At 51.9% G+C, this 27,658-nt stretch overlaps 10 protein-coding genes across 10 annotated transcripts; 5 read left to right on the top strand and 5 right to left on the bottom strand.

The window, feature by feature from the left end:
• Positions 1-6: 6 nt before the first annotated feature.
• Positions 7-5,055, top strand: PSV08DRAFT_348896 (uncharacterized protein; the record flags this gene model as incomplete). Its single annotated transcript, XM_066092818.1, has 4 exons — positions 7-180; positions 1,567-1,865; positions 2,085-3,941; positions 3,993-5,055. 4 exons carry the CDS (start codon positions 7-9, stop codon positions 5,053-5,055), a joined length of 3,393 nt encoding a protein of 1,130 aa, XP_065949629.1.
• Positions 5,056-10,586: 5,531 nt separating this feature from the next.
• On the top strand, positions 10,587-11,708 carry PSV08DRAFT_277631 (uncharacterized protein). The gene is made up of 3 exons (XM_014222174.2): positions 10,587-10,726; positions 10,790-11,266; positions 11,328-11,708. The coding sequence occupies exons 1-3, from the start codon at positions 10,666-10,668 to the stop codon at positions 11,591-11,593; spliced, it is 804 nt and encodes a 267-aa protein (XP_014077649.1). The 5' UTR covers positions 10,587-10,665; the 3' UTR covers positions 11,594-11,708.
• An 86-nt stretch (positions 11,709-11,794) lies between these two features.
• On the bottom strand, positions 11,795-15,872 carry PSV08DRAFT_399981 (adp-ribosylation factor-binding protein gga1). Its single transcript, XM_066093584.1, has 9 exons — positions 15,655-15,872; positions 15,515-15,602; positions 15,385-15,460; positions 15,041-15,334; positions 14,717-14,989; positions 14,249-14,660; positions 13,688-14,199; positions 13,464-13,635; positions 11,795-13,226 (listed from the first exon to the last, which is right to left on the bottom strand). The coding sequence occupies exons 1-9, from the start codon at positions 15,740-15,742 to the stop codon at positions 11,938-11,940; spliced, it is 3,204 nt and encodes a 1,067-aa protein (XP_065949628.1). The 5' UTR covers positions 15,743-15,872; the 3' UTR covers positions 11,795-11,937.
• Positions 15,873-15,987: 115 nt separating this feature from the next.
• On the bottom strand, positions 15,988-16,909 carry PSV08DRAFT_277596 (membrane-associated, eicosanoid/glutathione metabolism protein). The gene is made up of 3 exons (XM_014222171.1): positions 16,530-16,909; positions 16,333-16,473; positions 15,988-16,280 (listed from the first exon to the last, which is right to left on the bottom strand). Exons 1-3 carry the CDS (start codon positions 16,661-16,663, stop codon positions 16,097-16,099), a joined length of 459 nt encoding a protein of 152 aa, XP_014077646.1. The 5' UTR covers positions 16,664-16,909; the 3' UTR covers positions 15,988-16,096.
• Positions 16,910-17,072: 163 nt separating this feature from the next.
• On the bottom strand, positions 17,073-17,607 carry PSV08DRAFT_277588 (mitochondrial distribution/morphology family 35/apoptosis). Its single transcript, XM_014222170.2, has 5 exons — positions 17,542-17,607; positions 17,451-17,488; positions 17,326-17,396; positions 17,187-17,273; positions 17,073-17,136 (listed from the first exon to the last, which is right to left on the bottom strand). Exons 1-5 carry the CDS (start codon positions 17,580-17,582, stop codon positions 17,128-17,130), a joined length of 246 nt encoding a protein of 81 aa, XP_014077645.1. The 5' UTR covers positions 17,583-17,607; the 3' UTR covers positions 17,073-17,127.
• Positions 17,608-17,840: 233 nt separating this feature from the next.
• Positions 17,841-20,506, top strand: PSV08DRAFT_386577 (ribonuclease H-like domain-containing protein; the record flags this gene model as incomplete). Its single annotated transcript, XM_014222169.2, has 3 exons — positions 17,841-18,191; positions 18,249-18,436; positions 18,486-20,506. The coding sequence occupies 3 exons, from the start codon at positions 17,841-17,843 to the stop codon at positions 20,323-20,325; spliced, it is 2,379 nt and encodes a 792-aa protein (XP_014077644.1). The 3' UTR covers positions 20,326-20,506.
• Positions 20,507-20,573: 67 nt separating this feature from the next.
• Positions 20,574-21,819, bottom strand: PSV08DRAFT_31259 (uncharacterized protein). Its single transcript, XM_014222168.2, has one exon. It carries the CDS (start codon positions 21,724-21,726, stop codon positions 20,668-20,670), a length of 1,059 nt encoding a protein of 352 aa, XP_014077643.2. The 5' UTR covers positions 21,727-21,819; the 3' UTR covers positions 20,574-20,667.
• Positions 21,820-22,157: 338 nt separating this feature from the next.
• PSV08DRAFT_277557 (uncharacterized protein) lies at positions 22,158-23,394 on the top strand. The gene has a single exon (XM_014222167.2). The coding sequence runs from the start codon at positions 22,257-22,259 to the stop codon at positions 23,160-23,162; it is 906 nt and encodes a 301-aa protein (XP_014077642.1). The 5' UTR covers positions 22,158-22,256; the 3' UTR covers positions 23,163-23,394.
• Positions 23,395-23,746: 352 nt separating this feature from the next.
• PSV08DRAFT_31256 (Prenylcysteine lyase-domain-containing protein) lies at positions 23,747-25,542 on the top strand. The gene is made up of 2 exons (XM_014222166.2): positions 23,747-23,940; positions 23,989-25,542. The coding sequence occupies exons 1-2, from the start codon at positions 23,847-23,849 to the stop codon at positions 25,425-25,427; spliced, it is 1,533 nt and encodes a 510-aa protein (XP_014077641.1). The 5' UTR covers positions 23,747-23,846; the 3' UTR covers positions 25,428-25,542.
• Positions 25,542-27,355, bottom strand: PSV08DRAFT_31253 (cytochrome P450). The gene is made up of 2 exons (XM_014222165.2): positions 26,918-27,355; positions 25,542-26,859 (listed from the first exon to the last, which is right to left on the bottom strand). The coding sequence occupies exons 1-2, from the start codon at positions 27,332-27,334 to the stop codon at positions 25,657-25,659; spliced, it is 1,620 nt and encodes a 539-aa protein (XP_014077640.1). The 5' UTR covers positions 27,335-27,355; the 3' UTR covers positions 25,542-25,656.
• Positions 27,356-27,658: the final 303 nt, after the last annotated feature.

The following is a 27,658-nucleotide window of genomic DNA, read 5'->3' as shown; positions in this document are numbered from 1 at the left end:
CCCGCCATGTTCCTGGGCGACGCCAGCGCCAGTGACGCACAGGGCTCACCGTTCGACACACTTGACCAGCAGCAGCCCATCCATGCAAGAGGCACAAGCACGAGCCCCAGGTTGACGGACGAGCAATGGAGACGAGAGCGCCAGCCAGCCAGCCAGCCAGCCAGCCGATCCAGCACAAGTGTGCGAGAGAAGGATAATTAACAATACAGCTAGGCCCGCAACGGCAGTAGGGAAGACTCGCTCGCTCCATTGCTCGCTCTGCTCCCTCGCCTGGCTTGCTGGTGACTGGCCACGGCGACGAGGAGCGCAAAGAAGCAACCGCATGGCCGTACGTAGCAGCAGTAGTGCCTGCTCTGGCACGGCCGCAGCGCTGGTGGTGCCAAATGCAATGAATGCATGGCAAAGGCGACTCGGTGGGCGCCTGTTCTGTTTCTGTAAAGCTCGACTCAGCCGCGCCATGATGCTACCTGATGCTGCTGACAGGACATATCACTGCCTGTGCAAGTAACAAGACGCGAATCGGCTTCGTATCGCTCGCAACGGACGAGCTGAGCCAAGCTAGGCTCGCTGCTGGCAAGGCACACGTCTAGATGGAGACATTGCTGTCCGCGACCCTCCGTCCATACAAGACCAAGGTTTCGTACCGACAGCACCGGGCAGGACAGGACTCGGGGGCCGCTGATCATGGCGTGTAATACTGCCGTATTGCGGCAATACATTAATTACGGCTCTGTACGCCGTTTTTTTCTTTTCCGCCCATTCGCCTGGCATGCCTGGTCCGAGTTTGTGGCTGACGCGGACCCGGCGCGCCTCTTCCTCACCCACCCACCCCTCCCCGCCGCACGCACCTCCACCTCGACATGCCATCTAGTCCGCGGTGTAGATCTTCAGCCTGCATCCCTGCCATCGCTGAGTCTTATCATCAACGCCGTGCAGATACCCCTGGTCGCTCAAACATCTTCTTCCATGGCTAACCGGGACGGGCTCGACCCACCCAGGAGCCTGGCGCTGCATCTACCTGCGAGGCACTAGCTCATGCCGCCGGAACCCTCCCCCAGTTGATGAATTCATCGTCGCTCAAATGCATAGTCAACACGCCCTGTTAGGCATGGCCGCCAGTTGTACCCGCTCTTACATTGTCTACCTCGACACTTACCTGCGCCGCCAGAATTGCCTTTTCCCACGCCAATTCGCTCCCCGTGGCTGCTTTCTCTGTCTCCCACGCCCTGCTCTCGCTACTACTACCTCCCCCAGCCTGCTTGGCTTGCTGTACAGCACATGTACCACTTGCTCGGTTCTTGCTTGACCTTGTCCTTCTCACACCACGGTTAGCGAAGGGGCTCTGCAGTCAGCTCCACAGCCATCTTGACACACAGTTTTCGTCTGACGTCCCAACCCGAAGCGTCTAAGAATCGACCTGACGTTCGCCTTTCCCACCTTAGCCTCTGTCCTCTTCTCCACTCCATGCTCGCCCCATTGTAACACCTACAAGGACCAGCAATCTTCTGAAGCACTTGTCCACTACCCTGCTTGCTTCTTGGCTCACCGTTACCTGCAGCCACATAGGGCCTCCTCCCCGCTTCAGTCCTCGCCACGCTCTTCCACTCGCCTTTTGATGTCCCCGCCTCCATTTTCATCTTTTTTGATCTGTTCCTGAACCTTGGTCCTTCTTATCCCTACCAATACCCCTTCCAAGTCGACCTTGCAGCCATCACCAACAACCCCTTTGTGGCCAACTTCCTCGTAGTACACGCTTTCTTTTTGAGCAGTAGACATTCGAGCCGGATATCCAAAAATGGTCTTTTGCACTTATTGTGGACAGTCGTTCACCAGAGACGAGCATCTGGAACGTCACATCCTTACTCGTAAGTCGTTCTTCGTTCTTCATCACCACAGTAGAATCGTAGCCGGAGGAAATCCCACGAGGCTATCGCTAACCACTCTTTTTCTTGACGAGCAGACACCAATGTAAAGCCATTCAAGTGCTTTACCTGCCATATGAGCTTCGCTCGACGGTACGTTTTTCCAACCATGCTCTTTTTTCCATGCTCTTATCGAAGATCGAGCTGCTGACGCGCTCACAGAGACCTTTTGCAGAGGCATTACACCGTCCACGGCCGTAACCAAAATAACGAAGAAGGTCTTCCACCACAGGGGATAATACCCAAGTCAGCCGGCCGCACACCCATTGCCTGCAGTAACTGTGCAAAGACGAAGACCAAGTGCGATAAGAAATTCCCCTGCACCCGATGTGCTCAGAGAAACCTGAAATGCACACTGCGTCCCACCAGGCGGGCGTCGAAAGGCGTCCAGCGGGTGGGTGGTCCTGCTGAAGCTGGCAGTGGTGACTCCAGTGAAAGCGGCAGCACCACCGAGAACCAAAATAATTCAGGCAATACTTCTCCCAACCATGAATCTCAATCTCAACCGCAATCACAACAGCCGACTGCCCAGTCTTCTCCTTCTCAGATCCAGCCACAACCTCAGCTGTCCAATGGCCAGCCCTCATCTCAACGGCAATCTCAATCTCCATCAGCATCCGCATCTCACTCACGAAACCCATCAATTTCCCAGTCAGTGCAGCCGCCGTCACACATTAGCCCTGAGGAGAAGGCTCTCCATCTACCGCTTACCAACACACCGCCATTCTTCGACCAGTCACCTTCACACGCACTCTCCCAAGCGCCTTCTCTTCTCTCGCCATTGCCCACACCAGTCACTGGCATGAACAGCTTTGTCTCTTCAACGCCCATGTCTGGATACGACGACTTCGTACGGACAGTACGTGACCAGGGTGACAACGAGAGCCCACAGTTCATGATGGATCCATGGCACAACATGCCCATGGATACCGGTTTCGACCCCATGAGACTAGATCCATCACTAATGATGTCGATGGGCATGGACATGTCCATGGGTCCTCCACCAGAAGGCATCCTTGGGATGATACCCGAAATGTCGCCTGCACAAACGTTCGCCCACGCACCAACACCTCGAGTAGACGAATCTTTTTCAGACCTCCAAATTGGTAGTTCTGCCGCAATGTTCTACCCATCAAATAGACAGTCTTCTATAGCAGATGCAGGCGTCCCTGACTTGGGTGCAATCATCGCCGCCCAAGATGGCTGGACTGTGTTCCGTTGTACTCCTTCCATTGCCTCGAGTTCCTGCCCGCGCACTGCGAGGTTAAATCTTGAGCGTCTGGAGCTCAGCCTGAAGAACCACGAAGCGTGGAGTAGCTGGACCCCTTCATGGGATGAATCGGACTTTCAGCAAGGAGGACGCATAGCAGTGTCCAAGTTGCAAGAGTCGACGCGTGACAAGCTCCTCGCCATCACCCAGAGCTTCCTCCACAAGGCTCTTGACATCCACAAAGAAGGAAGCAGCACCACGAGTAGCGGTGAGTCTCCTGGCTCAACCGCCTCCCACTCCAACTTTGTTCTTCTGCCACCTGCTCGTGTCCTAGAGTACTTTCTCAAGTCATATGCCAACTCTTTCGAACGCTACTATCCTACCTCTGCAAGAGGAGTGCTGGATACGAATGAGCTGATGCAAAACTACAATGACAAGGCATCGAGTTTGCTCATCCTCATGATGATTGCACAGGGTGCCATGACGATTCCATCGATAGAAGCAAGGTGGTTGACTGGTGGGTTTACCGAAGCCTGTCGCATATCGCTCTTCGATCTCATTGAGAAGAACATCATCATGGCCGGCGACCCCATTGTGTTGCGTGCAGCCCTTCTCTTCACTGTTCAAGCGGCGTGGAGTGGCGACAAATGGCAGATGGACATTGCCATGGGACAGCGCGGTATGTATTTCTCGATGCTGCGACATTCTGGCATCCTGGATGTTCGCCCGCCGTCAACGCCTCATATAAATGGAACATCGACGACGGACTCACTGTGGAAGGACTGGCTTCAGCAGGAAAGCCGCAGCCGGTAAGTCTCTGATCTAGTCACATGCCACCACTTACTAATGGTTACCCCTAGCCTCATCTACTCCTGGGTTATGGTCGACCAAGACCTGTCACTGTTCCATGACACAGCGCCACTGTTCTCAGTCACCGAGTTTGGCGCTCCCATGCCCGATTCCGATCGTCTGTGGCAAGCGCAAACTGCTTCAGAGTGGTCCGACATGTTCAATCAAGTACACGAGTTTTCCAACGGTTACTCGTCTGTGGGCTCAGGAGCGAGGCCACCCAGCCTCCGAGATCTTTTCCGCTACTTCCTGGATGACGAGATTGTTGTTCAAGACGTGCAGGAGATCCACCTTACACCCATGCACTTGCGTCTGCTGTTGCATCCCCTGCAGACCCTTGTATGTCAGTACTGCCAACTCCTCAGCTGCTTCTCCGATAGCGTAGCATCGCGATCGCGCAATCGGGCCCTCACTGCGGCATCGACGCGCGTGCGCCTAGAAGAAGTGCAAGCACTGCTGGGTCGTTGGTTCGATCTCGCCCAGCGGTACATGAAAGCCAATCCAATCTGCCCCATGATGCAAGCCAACCTCGTCATGTTCCACCTCATCAGTATGAATGCTGTATCCAACTTTCCAGAAATAGAGCGTCTTGCGCGTCGCGAAGGCATCGATGGTTCGTACCAGCAGATGGCCTGGATGCATAAGAAGTGTTTATCAGATGTCCAAGAAGCCATTACGCACGCTGGCCAAATCCTCCGTCTCATACGTGACATGCCACGAGGGATCCGCCCTCCATGGTGGGCAGGCGCCGTATACCGCGCTGCTCTCATTGTCTGGACAGACTCGCTGATTCAGAAAGAATCTCTGAGCCCCAATCAGCAAAACGCGTATCAGCAACAACCGCCCAACGCTGCATTCTCAGTTGATCGTCTTCCTGCTGATCATCCTACCATACTGCGATACATGTCACGAAGAGATGGTATTCCTACACTTACCAAGCGTGACGGTACACCTGTTCCTCTGGACAACGGTTTCGCTGTCCTCTCGCATTGCGTTGATGTTATTGATGAAGGTGTCGCTACTAGATTTTCCGACGGCATCCGTAGCAAGCTGCAGAAGCTTGCACGCGGTTAGAAGATACGATAAGTTCTGCTTTTTTCCATTCATGTTCCGGCCGTATCCTCGCACAGAGCGAGTTGAAATGTGCTTAGCGGGCGTCTTCGGCGTTGTCTTATCTTCTGTTGTGTCGTTTTTTTTGTTTTCCAGTATTAGAACATGTCATGTCCATCAGTATTCCGCGTCACAGCATAATTTCGAGATGACTGGAAGACGGTATACGTGGTTCGCTTCGGCGTTCGACCGAGCATTCGCAACGGCGTTATTCTGGCTTCGGGTCTCGGCTTTTTCATTTCGGAATCTGGCTTGGAGGCCTTCTTATGCTGGGAACGAGTGGCATCTCAAATGCCAGTGCTATACAATTAGAATGGGCACGTTAGTAATGTATGGTACATAAATTGGATGATGAATTACACTTACCGAACCTTGAACGAGCATTGATGTCCGCGATGCATGTGTCAAGTGCGACCGGTGATGAGGGGTGCCGTATCGAATGAGAATCAGTGATGATATGACATATTGTCTCAATCGTGGAGGGTTGACGACGGTAAGTAGGCCGACCTTTGCTTTCAACTTAGTTTACTTACGACAAGACGTACGTACCTAACATGGTTGCTCCAGCCAGACAATGCATCTCCCTCTTCCATATTATCAGATGTGGTGGATATTCGTTGGTACCAGTGAAGTATAGACCAGTGTTGATTGTCTTTGGCAGGGAAAGCTGACCATGTTCATTTGCCTGGACCATCCATCCTCCTCTTCTTGCATCTCATTCGTAGACGTGGGAATGCTTCGACGAATTTTTGATCAATCGGTATCGTACTCCACAAAAGGAATGGCCAGTCGAGCTGATTGCTCCCCCATTGCACTCTTATACCTCCTCGTTTGTTCATTCGCCCACACCCTTAACTGAACTTTTACGCTCTAGATCATCTGCAAACATGCCTTTTGAGCGTTATTTTCTTTTTCTTTGGCGTTCACCTGTTTCAGATACATGTTGGCCAAGCATGGGGCGCGTCGGTGGTTCACGAGTGGTAATTGGTGTCTTGGGTAGCTGTGAGGCTTTTCATGGCTGGCGGGGTCGAATAAGAGACGCGTGTGGTATCATATGTGGGTATGGCAAGACCGGCAGTGGCGGCGGGGTGTTCCTTCTCAGCCGTTTGAACAGATGGGGTAGGCATTTTGATCAGTCTCTGGGATACCGTCGACAATGAGATTTGGATCACGGTTTGGCAGTGAACTGACTAGCAGCACGGGGTATATAAATCCAGCAAAGGATCGGTGAAAAGGGGCGAGAAACGCACTTGGGTTCCGGACAAAGAACCTTACCTGCAACCTTTTCACCCCTCTTTTCAAAGCGTTAGTGACGAGACACTTGTGTGGAGCATAATGCGAGGCAAGGCGTCATAAGGCACGTCCCCCCCTCCGCCCCCTCTTCGATCCTTTACCAAGATCATTTTTCGCCTCTCCTCTTCCCGGACGCTACGCTACGCTACTTACTCGGGTACACACGTCGTCACACCATTAAGACACCCGCCTCATCCCTCCACTACCCACACTGTACTAGCGAGTCTGTTTGTTGATCGATCCACTACCCCAGTCAGCAATCTTTCCGGATAACTTGGACCAACGCCCGTATTGGTCGTTTGCAAAGAAACCCAACCAACTGGATAGTACAACCACCCGCCCACTTGATGCCGGCTAACTCTCTGGGAGACTGCAGATCGGAGAATGCCCATGTCATTCACCGAACGCAGCACCAACCTACACTACATACTTTTACTGGGCATATCTAGTTGATTACGGGCTTCATATGCAGTAATGATGTTCCGGTGTCAACCAAAATGGTATGCATAGAGAATAAATCTCCCCGGAGGGCAACAGACAACCTGTGCTTTGCTGCATGAAGCCTGCTTTTGGCATCAAAGCTTACGCGTTCAAAAACCATCCTGGGATACGCTGGCTAAGGTCAAAGCTGACTGGCTGTTTTTTCTCTCTGGCATCCAGCGACCACGCGTCTTTTCAAGTCTATGCCTGGGCATTCCCTCTGACGTCGTTCTTCGTGTACAAATTGCCTAGCACCCCCCACGCACCTAGAGAGATGAAGCCAGCTAACGTCGCCTCTTCGTAAAATAGCGAGCAGCAAAAAACGCTACGTATACACGATTTCGTCACTCTGCCTTCTCTTTCTCTCTCTCTTGCATCTTGCACGCTAAATAACCCACGACAACACAACGCCAAGACCACGGCTGCCCGCATTCCAATCCCCGTGGTACGTACGGTAGGTATTCCAGCCAACACGACAACAAAGAAGAAGAAAAGAAGCGAACACGCAGAACGCCCACCGGCCCGCCCTCACCCACCGGCCATTTCCCGTTTTCAATCTCCGATGGACAGAGAGAAAGAGAAAGAGCGAGAAAAGAGGACTAACTTCCTGCATCTAAGCTTTCTACTAGGCCCAAGCAAGAAAAATTGCTACCAGTACTAAGGCATCCAACGCCATTAAGTCCGTATTTTCCCCACCTCTTTACTATGTCCCCCCCTCTCCCCACAAGATAAAATAGGAAAAGAAAATATAGTAGCAGTAAACAAACGGTCGGCAAGTCGGACATTACTCCCACCGTCCTCCTCCTCCGCCGCCGCCGCCGTTTGCCCAGCCCAACTACCATCCGTGCCCACACCTCCCCCTCCTTCCTTTCCCAGAAGACCGAAGATAACATGAATCGTAAATTCCTACTATGAGTAAAACACAAGCAAACGTACGTACGTACATTTTGTATTCCCCAACGCCCTCATGCCTTCCCCTCCGCTACTGCTTTTACTCGTGCCCCCCCCCCCCCCTCCTTCCCCTCAAAAAAACGAGTTAGCAGTTGTACATGTGTGAAGAGATCGTATCGGCATAAAGCAGACGTAAGGTTATGCCCTCCTCCTCCCCCCTCCCCCCCGGCGCAGATCGCTGCGGTTTTGCCCGCCCCGCAGGCTAGCCGAGGACGCGCGACGCATGGGCATTGGGCGTGTTGGTGGACGGAGTACCGGGCGGCGCATATCGGGTCGTGTCCGAAATGGGCTGTTTTTGCTTGGGGGAATTGCGGAGAAGAAGAGCAGGAAGCAGGATGACCAAGGCAAAAAAAGGGGGAGGGGGGGAGCGTTGGTAGTTAGATTACGTGTATCACGCAGCTTTTTTTCCATTTCTACACTAACATACGACTTTCTTGATGGAGTTGGGGGGAAATTCCGTGTATTCACTTTTGCAATGGTAGATGGGCTTGGAGTGAGTTTGGAAGTGGGGATGGTAAGTAGGGGTGGGTATACACGAGGGCGTTTACCGGTGTATGGGTAAACGGTATGGATTTGAGGTATACACCGTGATCGACTCCGGGATATACCTGTTACAGGATGGATGGTTAGGCGGGGGACTGAATCGTGAACTGCGTTTATCGGTGGGACCCTCGTTTTCTTGCTCTCTCTCTTTCTCTCTGAGGAATGGGGGATAGCGGGTGCTACGGGTGGAGGGGAGAGCGAAAGTATCTTGGTTGTGTAGCGTGCATGACACCACGAAGACGTTGGGTGAGACGTTTTTGGGAGGGTACATCCGCTTTCAACGGGTTGTGTGTGCAATTCGACAATAGTGAAGCGAGGTTCTGAATGGTTGGTGGGTGGTTTGTTATTGCTGAAAAAGTGATGCGGTGTAATTGGCGAGTCGTTTGCGTGCTACATAGAGTACGGTCTGGTACGACGTGGTACAAAAGCCAATATTTGGTTGCCATCTTGTTAAGTGATATCCTGTATTACACAGCATGGGCACACAACGCTGTATACTCCCTTTCCGGATCCTTCATATTATGGTAAACCCTATGTCGTTTTTGTATGGTCATCAGCCTTTACGCATGCTTCTGCACCAGAGCCTGTATACAAGGCTGCAGATACTTCCGCGGATCCTGGAGCGAGGTGTTGACAGTATTCACGTCGAAGTGACATACTCCCGCGTGATGACCACGCATGGTATACGCTCGAGAACCAATGACATTTCCTGAGGATAATCACAATGTCGAGATCGCTGTATTGCTGTCGTCAAAACACCAGCGACAGCATCTGGACACCCACCAAACGCAAGATGAAGATGCCGGCCACGTCACGTAGCATATCCATTGCCTTTCCTACCATCTTCCATGCCTCTGTAATCTGGATGATAACAGTCCAGCCCAATCTTTGTACCACTAAGCCCTCGTAGTCCCTCGTATTCGGGCGCAATCCCAATTTACACACATGAATCCAATAACTCAAGATAGGCGTAAGTACTAAGAAAATGAGTATTAAAAAAAGGGTGCAGTCAGCAATCCGAAAAAACATAATCACCCACCAGCACACGGCGTGCTGAAGACATGAAGTGAGGTGGACATGCACGGACGGGGGGTGGAGTTGGCCTACAAGCCCGCGGATCCCCGCCATGGGCCCGCCGCCGGCATCGCTACTAGCTGCCAGCTAGTCCACCCAGCACTTTTTCGACTGCATTGCGACACCAAAGGCTGTGGAGAGGAGAAACAATCACCGTTGCCGAATTGCACGACTCTCGCGCCTTTTGCCGGAGCCCTTTGACCCGAATACCAAGAGCTTGCTGGTTTGAACGGCGGCCTATCAGCGTGGATGCATGGGGAGCCATGAGCTTGTGTTTTGAACAGCTCTCTGGCTTGACGGCACTACTACTGGGTGAAGCATGATGCCGGGTCTTGGTGAGCTTACCGGACTACCACTACATGGCGCTATGCAGTGATCACATGACATTGTGAGTAGTAGTAGGATTCCCAGGGCTGTACCGGTAAGAGACGGAGGACCCTCGGTGGATGCGTTCACCAAGACAATGCCTCGATAACGGAGTCCCGTAGACTGCGGAGGTAAGATACTACGATCCTACAGGGCTGTCGCACCAAGTAACACGAGGTTTTCCCCACTTCCGTCTAGACAATCTCTGTGAGAGAGAGAGAGACAAGGAGATTCACGTATCGCAATTACTCTCTACAATTCACTCTCAAACACGACCCGTAGTTACCGCATTCTAAGAAAAGCTTTTTCTATTTCCGTACAATTAATGGCCCTGATTCATGGAGCAACAGAGTTGCTGGAAACTTTGGTGTTGCATGTAATCGGGGGGGCCTAACCCATCATCCAATGAGAAAACGGACATGCCATCTTTCGCACTTCGGCCCCTCCTCCCGGACTTCGTGCCCTGAGGCTCAGGCTCTCCTACGGAGACTTGTCACCACGGAACCGCGTGCGGGCGCAGGTACACTCGCAGTTTCAGCCCTAGGACCCACGATCTTTGGGGGCGAGAGCGATGTGCCGGACCCGGGAGGGCAGTGTGAGATGGTGGTGGGGGAAAACAGTAGTAGCTGGGTGATGGAGGGGGAAACAGCGACGGTTCTTTGCAATGGAGAGCAGAGGTACCTCATGGCCAAAGGCCATTTTTGTTCCGCCTGGAGTTCCGGATGGCGAACTGTGAGGTATATATGAGGCATTGTTTGACCGTAGAAACAGAATATCATCACATCATCAACAGCTTCTCTTCTCTACAGCTTTACTACAACAAACAATAGACTTCTTGTCTTTCATCACCAAATCAATACATTCACAATGGCCAACATCGAGCAAACATGGAGCCTCGCCGGCAAGGTCGCCGTCGTCACCGGCTCAGGTAAGACATCATTAGCAGTGAACAGTATACCTCGTTCATCAAAGCTGACCAAACCACCTTCAGGCCGCGGTATCGGCAAGGCCATGGCCATTGAGCTCGCCAAGCGTGGCGCCAAAGTCGCCGTCAACTACGCCAACGCCGTCGAGGGTGCCGAGCAAGTCGTCAAGGAGATCAAGGCCCTCGGCAACGGCTCCGACGCCCACGCCTTCAAGGCCAACGTCGGCAACGTCGAGGAGTCTGAGAAGCTCATGGACGACGTCGTCAAGCACTTTGGCAAGCTCGACATTTGCTGCTCAAACTCTGGTGTTGTCTCTTTCGGCCACTTCAAGGATGTCACCCCCGAGGAGTTTGACCGTGTCTTCAACATCAACACCCGTGGTCAGTTCTTCGTAGCCAAGGCCGCGTACAAGCGCATGGAGATGGGTGGCCGCATTATCCTCATGGGTTCCATCACCGGTCAGGCAAAGGGTGTCCCCAAGCACGCTGTCTACTCTGGCTCAAAGGGTGCTATTGAGACTTTCACCAGGTGCATGGCTGTCGGTAAGTCCTCGTTATCCGCTTCAGGCTTTGGATTCTCGGGTTTGCTAATCATTTGTTTCAGACGCTGGTGAGAAGAAGGTCACTGTCAACTGCGTTGCCCCCGGTGGCATCAAGACTGACATGTACCACGCCGTCTGCCGCGAGTACATTCCCAACGGTGACCAGCTCTCCGACGACCAGGTCGACGAGTACGCCTGCACGTGGTCCCCCCACAACCGTGTTGGCCAGCCAATAGACATTGCCCGCGTCGTCTGCTTCCTGGCTTCCCAGGACGGTGACTGGGTCAACGGAAAGGTCATTGGTATTGACGGTGCTGCTTGCATGTAAGCAGCTTTGGTTAGTGCTAGATCATGATCTCTCTCTTTTTTCCTTTTGAAATGTTTTGAGCTGGCATGTATCGGCGTTCTTCTCCATAGAAGAAATGAAACTCTTAATCTCCCATCGCATCTCCATCTTGCCTTGTGACGTGGTCCTGTTTGATTTGGCTCATCAACTCATCTGGGCATTCTAATGAGGAAACCAAGTGTCAGTTTAGAGAATCACAACTACCTTAGTTTGAAAAGCTGCCATCTTGAACAAGACAGATCTACATTCAAGCCTAGGTTTCAACCCTCTAGGCACTCTTTTGTATCCTCATACAGTATAGATCTGGACACATGCTCATCATGTGATCAGTGATATCCCCGTCCACTAGGTGCCTTTACACTTCCACTTGAGAAAGTAGCCTTGTACTTGTTGTCCATGGCCTTCATCCTCTGCTTGCTCTCAATTCCAGTGCGGTCGGTTGTAGGCTGTGCAGCCATAAAACTATCAAACTCATCATCTTGCGAGTCACCTTCTCCTGGCTCGCTGTCGTCCTCGTCTGTAGGAACTCCATTTTTTGACAAAGGCTCAGTCATGGGTATACGTTTGGGTGCTTTTTTCTCATCCTCGTCTTCGTCATCTTCGTCCTTCTTTGTGGGATTAGCAAATGGCTTGGAGGCAAGCACACGACGCCTCAGTTCTGCCATTTCCTCTTCGTCATCCGAGGACTCTGGAATGTTGTAGGGATTCCTGGGATCGATCTTGTTCTCCTCTTCGTCCTCGTCTTCACCGCTCTCTCCGTCCTCGTCCTCGTCTTCATCCGACTCGTCAATAACACGCCTATTCATGTTTCCTCCAGCCCACTCATCTTCCTCGGCGCCTTCCTCCTTTTCGGTCCTGCTTGTATTGTATTCGCGCTCAATCTTCTCAAGCCATACCTCCTCAGCTTTCTTGATCTGCTCCTCGTTTTCGCACGCCAGGTAGCGCTTAAGCAAGGCGGCGTTAATGTCCAAGAATGCCTGGCCGTACGAGAAGGTCGACAAGATCGATTCAGCCCACTCAGGGTGACCACAAATGTAAAAACATGCCGCCAACGCTTCGACGCAATTTAGTCGCCATGGCCGGCCGTAATTGGTAGGGTTTGCCGCAACAAGGTAAGGAAGTAGGCGTTCGCATTTGCCGCCTATCCTGCCAAAAGGCACCTCGTCTATCCTGTTCCAGCTCGCTTCCACTACAGCAGCGCCATATTGCTCCAACAATTCCTTGTCCTCGCGACTTATTATCTTCTTTGCCTTTGGGCTCACCACCACACCCGCAAACTTCTGTCCCACATGCAATTCACGCATCATGCCTAGGCGCATGAGCCTCTTGCCCGAACATCGTTTCGCATCGCAGTGGCCGAGATCCCAGCATGCAGCCTTGAATTCAGGCTTAGCAGGCCTTGGGTTAGCGGCGTCATTCTCCTCTTCGTCCGAGGCGCGGCGCGGGCGAGGGGTAGGGCGTGCTTTGGCGGGGTTCTTGAACTTATTGTTGCCCTTGAAATCTTTCTTGTGGCGGACCATCTTGGCTTGTGAGGGTTTGAAATTCGAGGTACAGTGGCGAGTCTGATTTGCGACGAGTGAGTCGACAAGGTCGGAGGGGCAAGGGTGTGGAATAACTTTGTAATCGATAAGTGGCGCTAGCGTGGTGACGTCGTTCACGCTTATCCATGACCTACAGAGTACCATGCAACTAATAAAAAACGATATTATGAGCTGAAGGATATCTTTTCAGAGCAAGCCAAACTTCGTTTTCACCACCCCCACCGTGAAAGCCCAGGTAAGCGCCCTTCGCAAAGCAACAACGCATCTTTTCTATCACAATGGCTATGGAACTCCAAGGCTCGTAATCTCACCCATCTCGTTTTTCTGCTGTCCTCCAAGAGAGTACGAAGCCTTCCACCTCATCTTCACATTGTTGCCCGAACCTCTTTGGACATTGTTCACGCGTATGTTTTGTGTGATGCCGAATTTCTGGTTGGGCCCAAGATTGACGCCTGATTGGGGTTCAAGCTGCAGTTGGGCACCCTACAGTTTGTTAGCAAGCAACACAAAGTCAGAACTCATGGTTCAATTTTACCTTTGAGGCAGCCACTTGGAACGTCAAGCCAGAGACTGGCAGAGGAGTGTTGTTGGATATCCGTGATTGGATTAGCAGAACTGTGTCTGTTTCTCTCGAAATGTTGAAAAGAACGTTGATGCTCGTGTTAGTAACAGTCAATTCCTTCGAGGTATCAGGTACAGATGAAGCAAAATCCCACTCGTCGTCATCATTAGCGGTGTCCATGCTTTGTGCGAGATTTGCTGCCGGCGCGGCGACGACGCCACCGCCTAGTAGATCAATCGCACCAGAAGCAGCAGCTGGTGGCTTAACAGATTGTTGATACTGGAAGGGTGAGGCTTGTCGAGAGGTAGAGGCGAGAGCAGCAAATGGGTCTGGTGTGCGAGCCGGCTGTGGGGGAGGCGTTGAAAAGGAAGATGGAGGGGGCGATGCTACTTGCGGTTGAGCTGACTTTGGTCCTGCATTGAAGAGGTCGGTTATGGCTTGGTTGGTTGCCTTTTGCGGCGCCGCCATGCCAGATAGACCGAGAACTGAGTAATGTTAGTAATAATAACCAAAAATTCGAATAAATCCGCTTACCTGAACCATTTGAACCGCCCAGAGCTATGCTACCAGATTGTCCGTAGGCCTCTCCACTTAATGATAGGCCCAATAAATCATCTTCAAGTGCGTTGCCTGCAGCTGGTGTTTGTTGCTGAGCCTGTGATGATGCTCCTGCTTGTGGTGTAGGTTCTGGATCTCCAAAATCAATCAGGTTTAATGTGTTGTTGGGGCCTTGAGATACTCCCGCACCGCTGCGACCAAGCGTTCCCTGAGGGATGTTGTTTGCAGCCTCAATATCTCCCTTTTTGAAAAGCTTGTATCTCTGTATCGTTCGGTGTATACTGTCATTGATTTCAAAGAGTTTCGCCACGGCCTCGTGATCCTCGGAGTCCTCCTCGCACATCTTCTGGATTTTAGGTTGCGCATTCTGAAGGGCATTGGCCAGCTCCTGCCATGGGTTAGCCAAATAACGGCCGTCATATACCACCATTGTTGCGGACATACTTCAAAAACATCTCCCTCCTTGATCTGATCGCCGGGCTTGTAGCCTTGCAGCATTTCCTCTAGGATTCTAGCCTTTTGTTGTATCTTGCCAACCTCTTCGGCAGCCTTTGCCCGCCAATCGGTTTTGTTTCGGGTATCGTATCCAGCCATGACTTTCATGAGCTTGTTGGCTTCCTGCAGGTCTGCAGGTCCACCGCGACGGATCAACTCTTGCAGTTTTGCCGATTGCGCCTCCCGTTCTTCCTCTGCCATCTCTTCTGCTGATCGGAGGTTCTACGCATCGTCAGCAATACGAGACTATCATGAACAATTTCATGCACATACATCGCTCGGGTTGAGCACTGCGGCATCTTCTTTGCGAACTTCCGGGAAGATGTATCCCTTATAACTCAGCAGCCTGTGCATATCCCTAATGAAGCCCAAGTCATCCTTGTAGCGCGACGTCTGGCATATGGTTTGCCGCCATTCTTCTATGAGCTCGAGAATCTTGTTCTGCACTCGCGACGAGTGGATAGGGGGACGTTCGGGAAAACGGCGGACAAGTTCGTTGAGGAATTCCTTGGTGCTGATCTGGAGGTGGAAAGGGTAGCCGCAATTCTTGACACATATGTCGAGAAGCTGTGATATGGTGAGCTATGCTGTTTCAAAGCGGGGCATCATAAGCATACGTTGAGCGCGAGGAGGGCGACATTCTGATTGCGGTGATTGACGTAGTGTACAATTGTGACGGCCGCTTCTCGGGGCCTGGAGAGTCATTAGGGTTGTGCATGTGTAGTGGTTGGGTGTCTCCGATCCTACGCTGTGCCTTTCTTACTGTTGATCAGGTCGGTGATCTCGAGATTCAGGGCCAGATTGGGCTCAAAGTTTTGCGGATCACATGCTTGCACTGCGCCTCTTGTATCAGAATCATCCACATAGGTGCGGCATGTGTTTCGTACATATATAGCGTTGCAGTTGTGAAGTCGGTGCCTCTCCGTATATGCCGTAGCGATCGCGGGTTGCCATGCGCGCAGACGCTGCCTCCATTGCGCCGCGGGGCAAGTTTAAAAATGAGACGTCGAATCAATAGCGACGGCTGGTTCGGAGACTCAGATGTGTTCGGACGCGTCTGTGGAATCTGGTGGAATCAATATCGTGTACACAGAGATTTGGTGGGGACGGGGAGAGCAGCTCCTCCACAGCGTGTAGAGAACAGCCTTGGCGCCGCAGCTACGTAATGCGCTTGCATCTCACATGTGGCTTGGAGTTCGTCGCCTGCTTATGTACACATTTGCATGTCTTCACGAAAAGTAAATTTAATTCTACTTTCTTTTCACTAACAACATGTATTTCTGAAACCTACAAATGCCGGGGCCATCCTAACATCGTTGCACTCGTCGCTTAGACGGTCCAGTAGTCCTTGACCAAGTACGCCGCATATCCAGCGAGCCCAGCTAATATCACCTGAGTGCCGACAAAACCAAGCGGTCTTCCAGGACCTTTCCCGCTGGGCGCCCGCAAGCCAAGCTCAACATGGCCGACACGGAGAGCAAAAAGAGCACCAAGAGCGTAGCTGAGGTAAGTCCTAGCACTCTGGTTAAATCCAACATAATCATACATCGGCGTGGTAGAATTACCTGTTGGCTCCGTTGAGCTCAGCAAGAAGTGCAATTGAGAGTATGAATGGTACGTTTTCGACAAAGTTGGCTTGCGCACGTGTGTCCACAAAGAGAGGGTCGTGTGCACCTTGAGGTGCGCCCGACTTATCACCCAAAACACTTTCGCCAGGATTAGTCTATAAGCAATCTTTACATATCAATCAGCTTTGGCTTACGTCTTGGTGCCAAACCGCTTCGCTACAATGCGCTGTTGAAGGAAGAGGTAGTAGGCCGCGAAGGGAGCTGCCCAAGTGGCAGTAACAGGAGCAAGGAGCGGCATTGGCACGCTGAGACCGACTTTAGTTGCCATTTTCGAGAGAGGGACAGGTATGCAAACAGTAAACCATCAAGGACAGGTGCGAAAGAGAGCAGCTTTATAAACTAGTGTACTGTTAAAGTGGATTGGGTATAGTAGGTCCGAAACAAATGCGGTTCGGGACCCATGTCGTCACGGGCAAGCTTAGCGCATTGTACAGGTGTGAATCTAGCAAATCGGCATTAAAATATCTTGGTTGCATGAGAGATATAGATGAGATAGGTATGCCAAGACTACAGTATAGTACAAAGAGGCCAAGCTGGCGTTGACACTGTCCGGCCGGTCGGTGAATATTTGCACCTTGGCACCGAGTCTAAAAAAATCAAATCTCCGGATACGTTCATGGACAAAGTCCCTGGCCGGATGTTGGTGAACATGATAAATTTTGGAGTGTGGAGGTAGTTGAAAAGCGAAAGGAAAAATGCTACCAGGACGGACTAGTATCTATGTTCCAATGCTCATCGACTCTGGAGCCTTGATCAGATTACACTTCGGACATGAATAGGTCAACACTTACAGGTTTCATATGCTCGGCATCGTTTTCTTTGTTGTCTTCGCGCACTTCTTTAAGCATCTTGTCAATGCCTCGTTCATTCAGCGCTCTCTAGTAGATCATATTAGATGCAGTGCAGTTCCTCATGGGCACATGTACGGACAGAAAGACATTTTTCGTACTGCTCAAAGATGGGTTTGCAGTCATCAGTTGTAGCAGTGCCACGCAAAAACTCTGTGCAGATGTTAATTAGGGCCAGTTCCCAGTCGCAATGGATGCGTGACGTACTCTCGCTGTACCACTTTAGGAAGCAGTTGTCGTAGCGCCTATCAAATGTCAGCATAATGACTGCAACACCACGACAAGATGCAATGCCCACTCCTTGACTTGGTTGCATTCCGGTGCTAATGAGGCTGACATGTTTTTTGTAGTATGCTTGTGAGATGGGTGGGCCGGAGCAGCATGCGGAGGACCTAGTGAAGGTTGCAGCTACTGTCCTGGCTATCGATAAGCAAAGCGCGCTAACTCTGAAATCATTTGAAGGTTTCTTCCATCAAACCATTTGCGACACGCGCACCCTTTCCACGCCAACCCATCGCGCCACGTCAAAGTGAGCTGCCCCCAGAGCCCACGCTATCGAAACCCGTCCAGAAGAATGAACGCATACTGAGGAACGCCATGGACTCTTTTAAAACACTGCAGACAGAGATCTCGGCCGCGCTCAAACCAACCACCAGGTCTGCCGCTGCCATTGGCAAGGCGGACATCCCTTTTCAAAGGTCACTGAACCCCGAGGCTGGCACCCAGTTGGACGCCCAAAATGCGCGCCTCCTTCACCTCGCGCAGCGCCTTCTCCAGAATGCTGCTGCGAGCTCGGACGCTGTAGGTCCCAAGCTACCCGATGTGGAGGCCATAGACGCCAATTGGAGGGGGGTTGTTGATGTCATCGACAGCTTGCTTGAGAAGGCCGATACCAGTCTGGATGAGTACACCGGCGTGGTCAAGCGGTTGAGCCCAGCTGGCGAACAGGTAGGATCTCCAGCCATGTGTGCCCAAAGCAAGGCCCATTGTCTGACCCGTGTACAGGCCGCTGTAAAGCCCCGTCCCAACATTGCCGACAGAAAGATCATTCCAAAGCCACAGCTCCAATTTGAGCACGTGCCGACTAACGACGAGACTGGTGGCTTCCGTCCACTGGTCACATCCAAGCCACACGCGAAGATTCCCTTGGAAGAATGTCTGAAGACATTCAGGGACAAGCGCGGAAGGGAACAGTAGGACAAAAAGTACCATGGCAATTCTATACGCTAACATCCCGTGCAGATACCCGCATCCCTATCAAACCGAAATCGAAGAGTACGAATACCCACCAAGTGTCTACGAATACGCCGAGCCGCAGCAATATAAGCCTTTTGAATCTACAACCGCAACCCTAGTCGACACGCCTGAAGCGCTGGCTACCATGCTCTCTGAGCTGAAGACAGCAAAGGAAATCGCCGTGGATCTTGAACACCATGACAATCGTTCCTATATTGGCATGGTTTCTTTGATGCAGATAAGTACTCGCGACAAGGACTGGATAGTGGATACACTGAAACCTTGGCGGCGGAAGTTGGAGTGCTTGAATGAAGTCTTTGCGGATCCCAGCATTCTCAAAGTTTTACATGGTGCTTACATGGATATCATGTGGCTGCAGCGCGATCTGGGACTCTACATTGTTGGCCTCTTCGACACCTACCATGCTGCCCGAGCACTGGGCTATCCTGGAGCCAGTCTAGCCTACTTGCTTGAGAGACACGTCAAGTTCACAGCCCAGAAACAATACCAACTTGCAGATTGGCGCATAAGACCGCTCAGTCCAGAGCTCTTCGAATACGCACGCGCAGATACCCATTTCCTTCTCTACATCTACGACAACATGCGCAATGAGCTGATTGAGAAGTCCGACTTTTCGGACCCCGACAAGAACAAGGTCCAGGATGTACTTGAAAAATCTAAGGAGACATCGTTACAACGCTATGAACACCCTATCTACGACAGCGAAACAGGACTTGGATCCAGTGGCTGGTATAAGCTTATCTCGCGAACCCCGGTTCAATTTACTCCTGAGCAATTTGCCGTCTTCCGAGCGGTGCATAGATGGAGGGACGATCTCGGAAGGAAAGAAGATGAGAGCCCGCTATTTATCATGCCAAATCACGCCGTATTTTCCGTAGCCCGCGCAATGCCAGCGGACAAGGCCGCACTCTTCAACGCCATACAACACGTTTCACACATTATCCGATCCCATGCAGAAGAGCTTGTTGGCGTAGTTGTAGAGGCCAAGAAAGAAGGTCTACATGGGCCAGAATTGCACACAACACTTCAGACAATTGAAGACATGCTAAAAGCAGAAAGAGCTGGATCAGAAACTGCAGCAGAAACAGTGAAGAAGACTCCAGCGCCAGTTAACCAAGTCACGTCACTAGCCCGAGCGATTCATACCTCTGCTGCTCGAGCTCCAGGCTCAGAGTTCTGGGGCAAGCTGTGGAAAGAGGACAAGGCCTCGCGGCCAACGCAAAATCTCTCTACAATCGATATTGACCTTGCCCTTCCCCTGCCACCTCTGACAGCACAAGTCTTTGCCGACGCAAACGGAACCGCTGCATCGACACCAAAGGCCGAGAAACCACAACATACCTTTGTACCAAAGGAGATGAGACCAGCAGAAGATCAACGAACCGACACTTTTGTTGTGAAGCACTTGGGTGGAGGAAAAAAGCGAAAACGAGGTGACGCTCAAGAGCAAGCACCTTCTGTACAGTCTCTCGATCCAATGACGCGGGATGAAATTATGCTGGACGCACCAGAAGAAAGCCCAGAAGCCATACAAGCCCGAGAAAAGGCGGCGAAGAAAGCTGCACGGAAACAAAAGAAGAAAGAGGAAGCAGCCGCTCAAGCTGCAGCACTCAATGGTGATGAGGCTGTTTTCGACTACGCAAATGCCAAGTCGGTGTTGCATGCCGAAGATGAGGACCCGAAAGCAAAGAAGAAGAAGGACAAGAAAGACAAAAAGAAGAAGAAGGCAGGGTTCACAGCATTTGCAGGCATGGCGGATGCGCCAAAGGGATTACCGAGGGCGCAAAAGGAGGTTGCGGGCCGGAGCAAAACGTTCAAATCATGAGGGTCAGGGTAGTGTTGTGCTGTGTGGTCATTTAGCCTTTTCTTTTCTTTTTCTCTTCTTCTTCTTGTTTTTGGGCCCAATAGATGGCCTTTTTGCGTTTGTCGTGTTTTCTTGTGCACATGCCTACATGGTATATAGATACCAACCAGGAGACATCTTAATACTGTGAACGTGCAGAACCATATCAATTAGAAAGAGATGCATTAAGAATATCATCTCATAGAGAGGACACTTTACATATCAGTGTTCTATCTTATGCTATATTTTGCTCCACTTCCTTATCGCCATATCGTCAACTTTCCAGATCTGAACCACCCTGTCCAAAAGGAAATGTCCATACTATCAAACCACCTTCCCGTGCAGCCCCCTATAGAACATGCCAAAATTCCCGCTTCCATTTTGGCCCCCCTCCCCACTCGCACTACTAACATTGTCCAACACAGCAAATACAACCTCTTCCCACCAGCCACCCTGAAACTCAGCCTCATCAAACACCTCTGCAAAACACTGTGCGACGTCTTCAGCCGGATTGGCAAAAACACCGCAACCCAGCGCACCCAGGACCAGTCTACTGTGTCCGTTCCGCGCCGCTATCCGGAGTACAAGTCTAATCTTCCTCTTCGTAGCCGCCCTAGCACCCAATTGCTTAAACGTCGCTTTGTCGTCCGACAACGCGGGCTTCCGCAGCGCAGCAGCGCTAACAACGGATACCGCTGGTAGACTCGACGCATCCTGCAACTGCGCAGTGGGGAAAAGGGCATGTCCATTTGGCATGGAATCGCGGAAGAGGACGACGTTTGGGGTGTAGATTGCGGAAAGGGTGGGAAGGGGGTAGAAAGAGCGGGAGAGGGAGAGGGAGAGGGAGGAGCGGTAGCAGAGGCATTCTTCTTGGGCTAGGGCGCCTTTTTGCCAGCCGCCACCGGGGGAGCGCTCCGAGGCAAGGTTGAGGACGAGGACGGAGTTGGGAGGTGAGGAGGTTAGGTGTTTTTGGACGGTGTAGGTGGGATCGAGGTGCAGGGCTGCGTCGAAGGAGTCCATGTCTAGGACTTTTATGCTCGCTTTGGATTTGAAACCGGGACAGTCTGCAGGGGAGAGTGCATCTGTGTCATCGAGCTTGTTGAGGGAGGATTTGGTTGCGTCGAAGTTGGGAATGTCTGCTAGGATGTCTGGGAGGACGGCCTTGGTTTCGTCCGCGACTTTTGCGAGATCCATGTTGCGCCGATGATTGGGACCGCGGTGTTTATTATTGGGGTACTTTTTGCCTTTGGAATGGTGTTTTTTGTGGGACTCTGAGTTGGAGTTATCTTGATAAGGGTGACCTGAGCGTGAGTTTTGTGGTCGTGAAGAGCGTTGGGGAGCTCTTGATGTAGTCAAGAACGAGAGGATGGATTGTTGCTCCATAATGGCGACTGGGTGAAGGTGAGGAGGGGATATTGACGCTTCAAAAGTGTTGCATGCACGATGACAAGTGAAAGAGGCCTAGGCCAGAGAGAGAGAGAGGTGACTAGAAGTGATTGCAGACAACTATCAGGCAACAGCTGAGGCGGACGCGACATAAGCTAGTCCGTTTACGTCAGGCCGATATTTATGAGCTGGCAGAATTAAGTGAGCAGATAATGTTCTCAATCCACACATATCCACACACACACCCACCCACCAAAAGATACAATATCGGTGATGGACGGCGGGTCTGGTCTGCATTCGATAGCCACGCGATAGTTGGATGCAGGACAGGGTTGCCTCAGCCCTACGGCCGACCAGGGCTCGTGCGCAGGCCCCACATTCGCGTAGCCAACAGCGAGATCATGTGGGAATTGGACTCGTCTTCTTTCGCCCCGACAACCACAATAACAACACCAACAAGACAAAGAGTACTTTTGCCCTCGATACAAATAGTATCCATGTAACTCTGGACCCTTTCCACCGGCGAAATGCCTACACAACTGGCGCACCCATCTCCCAAGCGCAAACGCGACCAGCCCGCGCCCATCCCTTTACTCAACACGGCCTTGGCTCTGCGTCCAGCACTGGAATCACGCCCACGAGACAGTTCGGCCCCGTCGTCTGGCGGTGATAGCCCACGAAATGCTGTCGCCGACCAGCTGCGAGACATGACCCTGACAGCACTTGCGGCGATACCACTATCCCCGCTTACCCCCACCGACGATGTCCTACGCAAGAGGCCGAAGCTCGATACTACCAGAGTCGACAGTATTGTCGGACCGAGCACTGAGTCTGTGCAGGAAACTCCCACAAAATACAGCAAGAACAATAGAGATGCTTTTGATATTGGTACTGGTACGCCCGTGGCCGAGTCCTCTAGGGTAATACCAGAGACCCCTCAGTCATCACAGCCCCGCTTGTTGCCAGATATCGCCTCCTTTGCGCAACCCACCATTTTCGCCTCATCACCTGCAAGCAAACCCGCGCAACCACATGCATCTGCAGACCATGAGATTCACGCGCACCACGACTCTCCTTCACGTTCTCATCCACGAAAAAGGTCGCCGACGCCCCCACCGTCGACGTTGACGTGGCAGGACAGCGAGATCACGGGGCACCTTGTTGACCCGTCAACTGACCCCGATGATGACGGTACCGGCATCAACGGTATTGGATTCAAGCCTACACCCGCTCTAGCCTATGCGAGGTCGCAAAAGCGACGACAACAACTGAACGAGTGGAAATTAAGAGAGACTAGAGAAGCAAGAGCCAGGCGTAGCGAAAGACGCCTTAGAGGCGTCAGGGCTACGCCATCGAGAGAAGGTACAGTCGAGCGCGAAGTAATGTCCATGAAGAAAGTAGAGACGAGGCGGACAGTCAAGTTTGCCATATGATGATGGGATGAGGAAGTAATGTAATGTCCGGTAAATGTGTAAGGCTCGAGGCAGACTGCTGCCTGGGTGATGGCCATCTCACGATATTTATGATGAGCGATGCACAAGTACAGGTTGGATTAACGGCGCCAGGGGTTTGAACGGTTATTATTCTTTCGGCATATTTCATACGAGACTTTGTTTCTGAGTTTATTTCATTGTTAGATTCCTCTCAAATCAACTCTCCAATATTCATTCGGTACTTCATCCTTTGTGTGCTCTCCAAAATGGCGCGGAGTTAGTAATAGCTTCGCATGTCTAACTCCACTCCGCCTGCAGGGAATCCGAGCGCGCACGTGAAAACGCGCACCCTGTTGGGCCAGCTTTGACACGTCTCAATGTACGTGTTCATTACGTTGCATGGGGATGAACATGGCCGAAGCATTCCAGACGAGCCTTCACTCAAGATGTTTCAAAAGATCCCCTAATGGCGTTACAGTAGGTTTGCTACGGGGTGCATCGTCGCTGCTGACAGTGGCTGATCCCTGCTCCCCCAGCCTCGTCATTGCTCTCGTCAGTTCAGCCTACTTGGATACTACAATGACCTGCGGGCATACTTGAAGCCCCTTATTCTTCTAGTTCCCTAATAAATATCTTGAACTGGTTCATCATCGCTACTTCTTACCAAAGTACGAGATCAATACGATGCGGTTCTTGCGTGTTGCTCCGCTATTGCCGCTCGCAGGCGCTCTCACCACCAGCGATGCGCCTCCTCGCCCAAAGCAGGTTGCCATCATAGGTATGCTGCGTACTCAAACAAAAACTACCCAGAGCTGACTCGGAACAGGTGCTGGAGCAGCTGGCTCATCTGCTGCCTACCATCTTGCCCAGTATGCCGCCGAAGCGAAGACACCTACAAACATTACCGTCTTCGAGCGCAACGGTTATGTTGGCGGTCGCACCACGACTGTCCATCCGTGGGATGACAAGACTGTTTCCATCGAGCTTGGAGGTTCCATCTTCGTACAAATCAACCATATAATGGTCAAGGCCATGGAAGACTTCAACCTTTCTACAAATATTAGAGATTTTGCGGAGCAACTCGACCTACCAGACCTCGGCGTTTGGAATGGCCAGGAATTTGTTGTGATCGTCCACTCAGGAGATAGTTGGTGGACCATTGGAAAAATGCTCTGGAAATATGGCGCTGCGCCATACTGGACCGACAGGTTGATGAAGAGTGCCGTCGGCAAGTTCTTGACGATGTACGACGAGCCGGTATTCCCGTGGAAGAGTCTCAGTGCTGCCGTTGAGAGTGTAGGTCTGTTGGAGGTCACAGGAGTCACGGGCGAACAGTACCTCAAGGCGAATGGGATTGGACAGGCCTTCTCGAAAGACATCATTCAAGCCAGCACTCGCGTCAACTATGCCTCTAATCTCCCGTACATTCATGGCTTGGAGACAATGGTATGCATGGCTACCAATGGAGCCATGCAAATTGAAGGTGGAAACTGGCAGATTTTCGCTCACATGCTGAAGACTTCTGGCGGGAACGTCCATCTCAACACATCTGTCAGCCACATCTCAAAGCAGGCCGACGGGAGCTATAAGATCACTACCAGTGGGGGTGAAACTTCTTCTTTTGATGAGGTTATTCTCGCGTCGCCTCTGCAGTATTCGGATCTTATTATCGACCCCGCGCCAAAGCACATTCCTGACGAGATTCCATACACGAAGCTGTACACGACACTGTTTGCGACGCCATTTCAACTTAGCCAAGCGGCATTCAATCTGGATGTCAAGTCGCCCGTACCAACAACTATCCTTACCACCCTACCCCCATCTGAACAAGTTGTAGACGGGGCAGGCTCCCCCAATTTCTATAGCATCTCGATTACTGGCACTGGCGTCAACAAGCGAGCATCACCAGCCCGACATGAATACATCTACAAGATCTTTTCTCCTTCCCGCGTCAATGCTACCTTTCTCTCCCACATTCTCGGCGCAGAAGTCTCGGATGAGGAAGCTGAGCACGGCGAAGCCAATGGAAATGTTAGCTGGATTCACCACAAGATTTGGCATTCATATCCTCGAGAATACCCGCGTGTGACGTTTGAAGAAATTGAGCTCGATGATGGACTTTGGTATACCAGTGGCATTGAGAGCTTCATCAGCACCATGGAAACTAGTGCTTTGAGTGGCAAAAATGTTGCTAAGCTGATAGCGAATCGGTGGGCGGCTGGTTCGGAAGCGAGCCAAGAGGAAGTGTACCAGGCAGAGTTGTAAGAAGTGAGGATCAGGAAGATTGCTGTTGTTTTTTTACGACGAAGCATTTTGATTTTGGTGCATGCGACACTTTTTTTTTAATGCAAGACTAAGATACAAGACTACTTGGACAGACTGAAAAGCGAAGGAAAAAGACGATTCATTATTTCATCCATTATTCCCGCAATGCAAAACCCATGAAAGGAAAACAACACAAACCACCCATCCGATCTATCTTAGCACTTCTCTCTTACTCCGCAGCCTCCTTCATTCTCAACCTAACCCCATCAGGACACATTGTCAAACTCAACTTGTGCTTGATGATGCCCTCGCCTCCCTTCTCCACGGGATCCCACAGATTGCCTGCACTCTCAATCCGCTCAAACTTCTGTGTCAACCTCACAATCGTATACGCAGCCTCAACCAGGGCAAACTGCTGGCCAATGCAAATCCTCGGGCCGCCGTTAAACGGCAGGTACTCCCACCCGGCTTTCCTGCCGTCCCAGCGCTCAGGCCGATACTTGTCCGCATCTGGGCCCCAGAGGTCTTTGCGCCGATGCATAACGTACACACTATACTCTACATTCGTATCCTTTTGCACAAAGATCGGGGCTGTGCCGTCGGGACCACCGCCTGTAGGGATCGTCGTGTCGCGGAGAGCGCGGCGGCCATCAATGGGGACGACGGGGTAGAGGCGCAGGGTCTCGTTGATGACCCATTGGAGGTAAGCGCAGGATTTGAGGGCTTCGAAGGTGAGGTTTTGCGGCGAGGAATAGGTACCGAAGGTTGAGAGGACGACGGAGCGTAGGTGCTGGTAGACGTGTGGGTGCTGTGCAAAGCACATGAAGATGTAGGAGAGGAGGGAGGCGGTGGTGTCGCGGCCGGCGAGGAGGATGGAGATGAGGTGGGTGCGGAGTTCGACGGGGTCGCGGGTTGATTCCACGAGGGCGTCGAGGAAGATGTATTTTTGTTTCTTGTCCGAGGAGGGGGATTGGGGCCGGGATTTGTCTTTGGAGAGGGCAAGTTGTACGTAGTGGTCGATGAAGCTGTGGCAGCGCTGGATGTGCGACCTGTCGCCGCTGAAGACGAGCCAGGAGGCATCGCCGAAGCGGGTAGCGGTGGAGATTTGGGCTTGGGCTCTGTCGAAGGCTACGCCGAAGTCTTGCTCGCTGATGGCGAGGGGAGCGCGGCTGGATTTGTAGCCTGGGAGGGCGGAGAGCTGCGAGTCGACGCTTTCGCCAAAGAGGAATTCCGTGGCGGAGTCAATGGTTAGGCGGAAGAAGAGAGGCTCAATGTCGGTGACGTCGGTCCAGCCATTGGCATTTTTGGGAATTGCTTGTAGCAGGTGCTGGACATGTTGTTCTTCGAGCTCTAGGTCACTGACTTGGTCCCGGGCAAATTGGGGTCGGAGCAGGGCTCTTGCACCTGCCCATTGCTCGCCATCTGTAGAGAACTGTGTATACTGTTAGTGATCTGGACATGCCATTGAATATACCCAGTTTGCCGCTTACAATGCCGTGACCGAGTAGGGGAGAGAAGTTCCTGTTTCGGACAATTCCAAGACCAAAGTCCTTGAACTGAGTTGCCAGAATGGCTTGAATGTTCTTTGGCTCAATGGTGAAATAGTTCTCGCCGCCCATGACGTTCTGATGAAACGTAGTGATTTCCCTGCCAGCCTTGGCACAAGCTCGCTTGTGGCGCTCTTCCATCCATTGAGGAACAAGAGAGTTTTTGTCCGCCTGGATCAGAATAGCAATGTTGTGTATCCCAAGAGGGTCAAATGGTACCAACTCCAAAGGAGGGGCGGGCAAGCAGCCCAACTGGCGGGCCGTGGCGGCACGCTTACGGGAAACAATGATTGAGCATGCGATCTTGTAAAGTACAAAAGAGATGCCGGCCCAAAGGGCAAGCAAGACAGAGTTGTGCATTTTGTTTGTCCGTGATTATCGAGATAATGAGAATGATACTGCCTGCCTGCCTGTAGTACTTATATTTTTTCGGGGGGGGTTAAGGCAAGACAGGTCGACTAAGCACAAAAGGCTATTTGACACGCTCCACAGCACCCGTCCCTTAGTTTGACAGGGATCCTTCTCCACTTGGACAAGTGCAACGGCCGTTAGAGAAAGGCTCGTTGACGATATCCTAGCCCATGCAGCGGCACGCCTGTTCCTGTTCCCCTTTAGCACTTCGGCACCCTTGTGAATTTGACATGCCGACGGCCCAGACAGTGTATGACACGCCCGGCTCCGCAC

Source organism: Bipolaris maydis (genome assembly GCF_028858645.1).
Source record: "Bipolaris maydis strain C4 unplaced genomic scaffold PSV08scaffold_3, whole genome shotgun sequence".
Classification (NCBI taxonomy): Eukaryota; Fungi; Ascomycota; class Dothideomycetes; order Pleosporales; family Pleosporaceae; genus Bipolaris; species Bipolaris maydis.
Note: the sequence above shows the minus strand (reverse complement) of the source record. Positions and strands in the feature narration are given on the sequence as shown.

Bases quoted from the DNA above. Each gene is read 5' to 3' on its own strand.
- PSV08DRAFT_277631 (XM_014222174.2), top strand. From the start codon at position 10,666: ATGGCCAACATCGAGCAAACATGGAGCCTCGCCGGCAAGGTCGCCGTC. The intron at 10,727-10,789 runs GTAAGACATCAT...AACCACCTTCAG, and splicing joins CGCCGTCGTCACCGGCTCAG to GCCGCGGTATCGGCAAGGCC. The intron at 11,267-11,327 runs GTAAGTCCTCGT...CATTTGTTTCAG, and splicing joins CACCAGGTGCATGGCTGTCG to ACGCTGGTGAGAAGAAGGTC.
- PSV08DRAFT_399981 (XM_066093584.1), bottom strand. From the start codon at position 15,742: ATGGAGGCAGCGTCTGCGCGCATGGCAACCCGCGATCGCTACGGCATA. The intron at 14,200-14,248 runs GTAAGCGGATTT...AACATTACTCAG, and splicing joins GGGCGGTTCAAATGGTTCAG to TTCTCGGTCTATCTGGCATG. The intron at 13,636-13,687 runs GTAAAATTGAAC...AACAAACTGTAG, and splicing joins TCCAAGTGGCTGCCTCAAAG to GGTGCCCAACTGCAGCTTGA.
- PSV08DRAFT_277596 (XM_014222171.1), bottom strand. From the start codon at position 16,663: ATGGCAACTAAAGTCGGTCTCAGCGTGCCAATGCCGCTCCTTGCTCCT. The intron at 16,474-16,529 runs GTAAGCCAAAGC...TCCTGGCGAAAG, and splicing joins AAGCGGTTTGGCACCAAGAC to TGTTTTGGGTGATAAGTCGG. The intron at 16,281-16,332 runs GTAATTCTACCA...CCAGAGTGCTAG, and splicing joins GAGCTCAACGGAGCCAACAG to GACTTACCTCAGCTACGCTC.
- PSV08DRAFT_277588 (XM_014222170.2), bottom strand. From the start codon at position 17,582: ATGTCAGCCTCATTAGCACCGGAATGCAACCAAGTCAAGGA. The intron at 17,397-17,450 runs GTACGTCACGCA...ACATCTGCACAG, and splicing joins CCTAAAGTGGTACAGCGAGA to AGTTTTTGCGTGGCACTGCT. The intron at 17,274-17,325 runs GTCCGTACATGT...ATGATCTACTAG, and splicing joins AGTACGAAAAATGTCTTTCT to AGAGCGCTGAATGAACGAGG.
- PSV08DRAFT_31259 (XM_014222168.2), bottom strand. From the start codon at position 21,726: ATGGAGCAACAATCCATCCTCTCGTTCTTGACTACATCAAGAGCTCCC.
- PSV08DRAFT_277557 (XM_014222167.2), top strand. From the start codon at position 22,257: ATGCCTACACAACTGGCGCACCCATCTCCCAAGCGCAAACGCGACCAG.
- PSV08DRAFT_31256 (XM_014222166.2), top strand. From the start codon at position 23,847: ATGCGGTTCTTGCGTGTTGCTCCGCTATTGCCGCTCGCAGGCGCTCTC. The intron at 23,941-23,988 runs GTATGCTGCGTA...GACTCGGAACAG, and splicing joins AAAGCAGGTTGCCATCATAG to GTGCTGGAGCAGCTGGCTCA.
- PSV08DRAFT_31253 (XM_014222165.2), bottom strand. From the start codon at position 27,334: ATGCACAACTCTGTCTTGCTTGCCCTTTGGGCCGGCATCTCTTTTGTA. The intron at 26,860-26,917 runs GTAAGCGGCAAA...CAGTATACACAG, and splicing joins CCCTACTCGGTCACGGCATT to TTCTCTACAGATGGCGAGCA.